Raw genomic sequence first — 5,813 nt, forward strand, 5'->3', positions numbered from 1 at the left:
GGCTCAGAGGAGACAAGGAAGTGTCAGGGCACAGGTTGGACATGATGATCTCCAAGGTCGTTTCCAAACTTGCTGGTTCTGGAATTCTCTGAATCCACCCTTGGAGCAGTTGCAGGAGGAGCCCTGGGCCTCCTTTTCAGAAGCTCCAGCAGCCCAGGTCCCTCAGCTTCTCCTGCCAGCCCCAAAGCCCATCCTGTCAGTCCTGCAGAGCCTCTGCAGCTCCTCCTCACTGCCCAGAACAGGGAGCCCCAGAGCCAGACACAGCAGCCCAGATGTGCCCCCCTGTCCTGGGGTGCCTCTGGCAAGGGAGCAGCACCAGGCACTGCAGGAGCCTGCATACAATTCCTGCAGCACTTGTAGGATGATCCTGCTGCCCCAGGGACATTCCCATGGTGCCAAGTCAGGAACTGCAATGGGGAGTGGGGCCAGAGAGGAAAGGGCAAACAGAGAGGGGCTCTTTGCGGGGGAGGGAACAGGGGTGGACAAGAGGAAGAAATTTGTAGCAGGAAGAGTAAAGAAAGCAAAGGTGAAGAAAAGGAAATGCTCAGGGCAGTTTGGGGGTGGCTGCCAGGCAGTCCTGGCTCTGAGGAACAGCGTCTGCAGTGGGATAGGAAACTCCCAGCTGATGGGAACAAACTTTCTGGCTGAAAGCAGAGATAAGCACAAAGCTGTGTGGTTTCCCTGGTGTCCCCCAGCCCTTGCTGGCCCCAGGGGCTGATGGCATTTGTGCTCCCTCAGGTTCATGTCCCCACAGCAACAGCATGAGGGTGCTCCCCCTGCTCTGTGCAATGCAAACAGGAGCTGCTGAGCCAGTGCTGCCATGTCTGTGCCTGCAAGGATGGGGCACCTGTGTGAGCTGGGGACAGGCCAGGTATGCAGAGGGGGGATGTTGTTGGCAGCTCCATGAGGACGCTCTGGGACGCTGCCCTGGGCTGTCTAGCACACTGAGGATGGATCAGCCCCTGCTCTGCTGCTCCTTCCCGTCTGCCCCAGGGCCCTTGCAGAGCCCCAGCCATGCTGTTTGCCCCCAGCCTGCCCACGGCCAGCCTGGGGCTGTTCATGGGGCTTTTCTGTGCTGAGCATTGGCCTGGCCATGTTCTTGAGAGAGCCTGGGCATGGAGCCTGGAGCCCCCAGGCCCTGGCCTGGGCCGTCAGTGCTGCCCCAGCAGTGCCCATGGCCTGTCCCTGCTGCAGCCCCGGCACTGCCACCCCCAGGGCTGTGCCTGGCCCCGAGAGCACTCAGGCTCTGCAGCAACACCAGGGCCACCAGGGCAGCGGGGCAGGGCCACGGCAGCAGCACTGGCAACACCAAGTGCTGCTGCTGCTGGGCACAGCTGCTGTGGCAGCCCTTATCTGCCCCCAGCTCTGCACACAGACATTGCTGCTGCAGCTCCAGAGAAGGCAACAAAAGGGCATCTCTGCAGAAAACTGCTGGAAAATCCTTTATGTTCTTTAATGCCACTGAGAGCACAACCCCTCATTGACACAGTCTATGGCCACAGGGAAGGTGGAGAGACACAAATGAGAAATGGCACAATTACATTTCTTTGTGGTTGATAATGAAAAAGTAAAACAAAGAACTAGAATTTTCAGAATGAAACCAACAAGAAATATCGCAGATAACTTTTATTACAAGTTTTTTCCAGAAAATTAGCTTTCAGTTTAATGTTTCTGAAAGCATCCAGTCACCAGTCTCCACACTGCAGCCTTGAGCTCCTGGTTCCTCAGGCTGTAGATGAGGGGGTTCAGGGCTGGAGGCAACACCGAGTACAGAACTGACAGGGCCAGATCCAGGGATGAGGAGGACATGGAGGGAGGCTTCAGGTGAGCAAATATGCCAGTGCTGACAAACAGAGAGACCACGGCCAGGTGAGGGAGGCAGGTGGAAAAGGCTTTGTGCCGTCCCTGCTCAGTGGGGATCCTCAGCACAGCCCTGAAGACCTGCACATAGGAGGAAACAATGGATACAAAACATCCAACTCCTAAACAGCCACTAAAAGCAAGAACCCCCTGTTCCCTGAGATAGGAGGAACAGGAGAGCTTGAGGATCTGGGGAATTTCACAGAAGAACTGGCCCAGGGCATTGCCATGGCACAGGGGCAGGGAAAATGTATTGGCTGTATACAGCAGAGCATAGAGAAAGGCACTGGTCCAGGCAGCTGCTGCCATGTGGGCACAAGCTCTGCTGCCCAGGAGGGTCCCATAGTGCGGGGGTTTGCAGATGGACACGTAGTGGTCGTAGCACATGACGGTCAGGAGGAAATACTCTGCTGAGATGAAGAACATAAAGAAAAAGAGCTGGGCAGCACATCCATAGTAGGAGATGTTCCTGGTGTCCCAGAGGGAATTGTGCATGGCTTTGGGGACAGTGGTGCAGATGGAGCCCAGGTCACTGAGGGCCAGGTTGAGCAGGAAGAAGAACATGGGCGTGTGCAGGTGGTGGCTGCAGGCTACGGCGCTGATGATGAGGCCGTTGCCCAGGAGGGCAGCCAGGGAGATGCCCAGCAAGAGGCAGAAGTGCAGGAGCTGCAGCTGCCGTGTGTCTGCCAATGCCAGCAGGAGGAAGTGCCTGATGGAGCTGCAGTTGGACATTTGCTGGAGCTGCACATGGGGACCTGTTCATGGATAAAGGGACATTCAAGAGTTAGAGGGGATACCTGCGACTGAAATCAAAGCCATTTTCCATTCATCCTCCTCTTTAACACAGACTGACATGCTTCTGTGTTTAAGGTTTCTCAGATTTCCTTTTTGAGCTCCTCCCACGTCTCTCCTGGTATTCTTGGATACCAGAAACCCTCAACATTCTTTTTGCATTCAGGCAGGATAGCAAGTTCTGTGAGGCAAAGTGATGGGAGGAGAATGAGGGGACATGGTCTGGCATTCTGATCTGTTCAGATTTTCTGTGAGCTTTAACCTCTCTCCGGTGGATGGTGATCACCTTCCCATACTTCCCCTAAAAAACCCCCAGGTACTGCTTAAAGAAGATGGATCCACCACAGCCCAGCTCCACATTTGTAGCCAAGGACTCACATTGCTGATTGCACCAACCCAGCAACATTTTCAGTGTCACAACATCTCTGTCTTTCCCCATCAATCTTATAACTCAGAGATGCTCTAGGACAGGTTTACACCCTGGAGTTAAGCTCCCAGCCTGGACTGAAATCTCAGAGAGTCTTCCAAGTGTCCTTATGATGGCATTGGATGAAGGGAGATGCAGCTCCTTCCCTGGCTGCACTGACAGCATTGCCCAGAGCCGGGCACTGGGGACAGCGTCACCCTGAGCCAGCTGTGCCCCCTGCCAGAGCCCCCAGTGCTGGGCAGCTGCTCCCAGTCCTGTGCTCTGCAGAGGGAACTGGGCCCAGGGCTGCAGAGCTGCCCCACGGCTCTGCTGCAGCTCTGCCTGCACAGGAGGGGCTGCACGCCTTGGAGCCCTGGCCCTGAGGGCACAGGCTGGGCTGGGGCACAGGAGGGAGGGGGCTTGTTCAGAGGGAGGGGCTGCACTGCAGGGGATCCTGTGGGCATCTCTAAACTCTCCCTGCCACAGCATTGCTGGGTTTTGTTTTCTCTCATTGCCTGATTTTCTCTCTGCTTCCTGGAGATTTCCCTGCTGGAGGTGTTTCCCTGTTCCTGATCTCCCCCTGCCCACAGACCCCAAATCTCTGTGCCCACTCCTTGGCCTGACTGAACCCTGCCTGTTTGCAGGGCACTGGCGGGAGGCAGGTTCTGTTTGCAGCTTGGAGAAAGGACAGCTCAGACTGAGCCTGAAGGTTAAGAGCAAAGGTGATGCTGCTGCTGTCCTTGGGCACAGTGGCTGAAAGCACATTAGGGATCTCCTGTGAACCTATTGATCACAAAAAGTAACAGTTTAGATGTCTCAGGCACTTGTCAAAATTCATATTAAATACCTCATAATCAACCTTTAATATTCATCCCCATTACCTTTCATTCAGCAATAGTAGGAAACTGTCTACATAGTCTTAGAAAGTTTCCTCATTTTTATCAAAATCCTTGACTTGGAAATATTCTATGACTGATCTGAACCCCTAAGCATGTCAGAGCTTCATGAGCATTTCACCTCCCCTGCACCAGAAATACTCAAGAGTTGTACTCACAGAGTCTGTAGGCAGTGGGATGTTCCAGCTTTAGGAGATGGCTCCAGGAGCTGCAGCTGCATTGTCCTGCAGCCAGAGGTTCCTGTGCCAAGGGCTGGCAATGATTCTGCTCCAGGCACTTTGCAGCACCTTCCCAGCCCTGACTGATTGAAGCTCTCTGTGCCTCTGTGCTGTGCCCAGGGTGGCTGCAGGCAGTGCCCCAGCCTAGCTGGGCTGGCAGAAGAGCTGCTCATCAAGAGAAATGTACTTTTGAAGCTCTGCTTGGTTCTGCAGCTCTACAGGAGCTGCCTCTGTGCCAGGAGCCCAGCCCAGCTCAGCAGCACAGACACAGCACAAGGATTTTAATGAGCCTCTGGGGCTTTGTGCTCAGGCCCTGAATATCAGTCCCTGAGAAGGAGCAGAATAAACCTCTCCAGAACTCCAAGTCAGAATCCAACTCCAAAGTTTCTTGAAGTTTTAATGGGTCTCACTGAGTGAGACGACAGAGAATGTGTCCCCAGACCCCAGGCAGAGCAGAGAACTGGAAGCAGTGATGACAGGTGGGGACAAAGAGAAGCCAAGTCTTGGTGCCCTGGGGCACAGCAGCAGGGTCTGTGCCACCAAGGGCTGTGAGGAGACACCTTGTCCTGAGGCTCTGGAGCCTCCTGGCACAGCCCCAGGCAGGCTGGGCACTGTCAGCCACTTGTCCTGCCATCAGCATCCCCCCCTAGCCCACATCCCAGTGGCCTCAAGGATCTGCTGGAAGGATTCCCTGGGCAGTCTTGGTCAGAAATGGCCCTAGGGGCTCCTTAATGGTCACAGAGTTTTTCAAAGGACTTAAGATTTGGCTTTTGCCTTGGAGTCTCTGAGAGGTTTATTGTAAACCTGGCCTCCAATTATCTGCTTTAATGAGTCCCCTGAGAGCCTTTGTCAGTAACAACACTCAGTGGGCTCATTATTGCCTCAAGGTACTTCAGGTATTTTAAGGTACTTGGTGTTTCACTCTTAATACAAACTCAATGAGAAGTTTCTGCAATCATGGCCACAGTTTTCTGCTTTAATGAGTCCCTTGAGAACTCTGTACTGACATTCAGTGGGCCTCATCAATGATTTGAAATACTCAAGGTTTTTAAGGTACTTTGGAATTTCCTTTCCACACTGAATCTCTGAGAGCATTTAGTGCCATCCTGGCCTCCAATTCACTCCTCCAAGGAGTCCAGGAGGAGCCTGCATTGGGGATGGACCTCAGTGGGACCCATTCATGCTTTGAGACACTTTGAGTGTTTCCTCTGACTTTGACATCTGGAAAGGTTTGTGCAATCTCCTCTCATGCCCTGAGGTTCCAGGGCTCACCTCCAAATGCACCACAGGGCTCATTAGGATCAAACAAGTCCTGACAAACCATGGCTTTTCCTTGATTTCCCTCTGCTCTCATGCAGTTCATCAGGAAGTTCTCTGTAGTGGTTTTAGTTCACCAATATGAGATTTCTTAGCCAATGTATCAATTAGTCTGGTGGATTCAGTGCTGGCTAATTACCTGTGCACTCACTAGAATATTCTTACTTATTTTCTGCTGTGAGATAGAATTATGAGAAAGGCAAAGTGGGCTCAAAACTTTAAAAGGGTATAAAGAAAAGATTATTAATAGTAACTCAAAGAAAGAGAAATAAGAATCAGAACAAAACTTTTAGAATACTTCTCCTCTCTCTAAAACCTTTTCTT

At 52.7% G+C, this 5,813-nt stretch overlaps 1 protein-coding gene across 1 annotated transcript; it reads right to left on the bottom strand.

The window, feature by feature from the left end:
• Positions 1-1,695: 1,695 nt before the first annotated feature.
• LOC134434440 (olfactory receptor 14I1-like) lies at positions 1,696-2,592 on the bottom strand (the record flags this gene model as incomplete). Its single annotated transcript, XM_063183097.1, has 1 exon — positions 1,696-2,592. A coding segment is annotated over exon 1 (897 nt), but the record flags the coding sequence as incomplete, so codon positions are not given.
• Positions 2,593-5,813: the final 3,221 nt, after the last annotated feature.

The sequence above is a fragment of the Melospiza melodia genome, unplaced genomic scaffold, assembly GCF_035770615.1.
Source record: "Melospiza melodia melodia isolate bMelMel2 unplaced genomic scaffold, bMelMel2.pri scaffold_37, whole genome shotgun sequence".
Lineage (NCBI taxonomy): Eukaryota > Metazoa > Chordata > Aves > Passeriformes > Passerellidae > Melospiza > Melospiza melodia.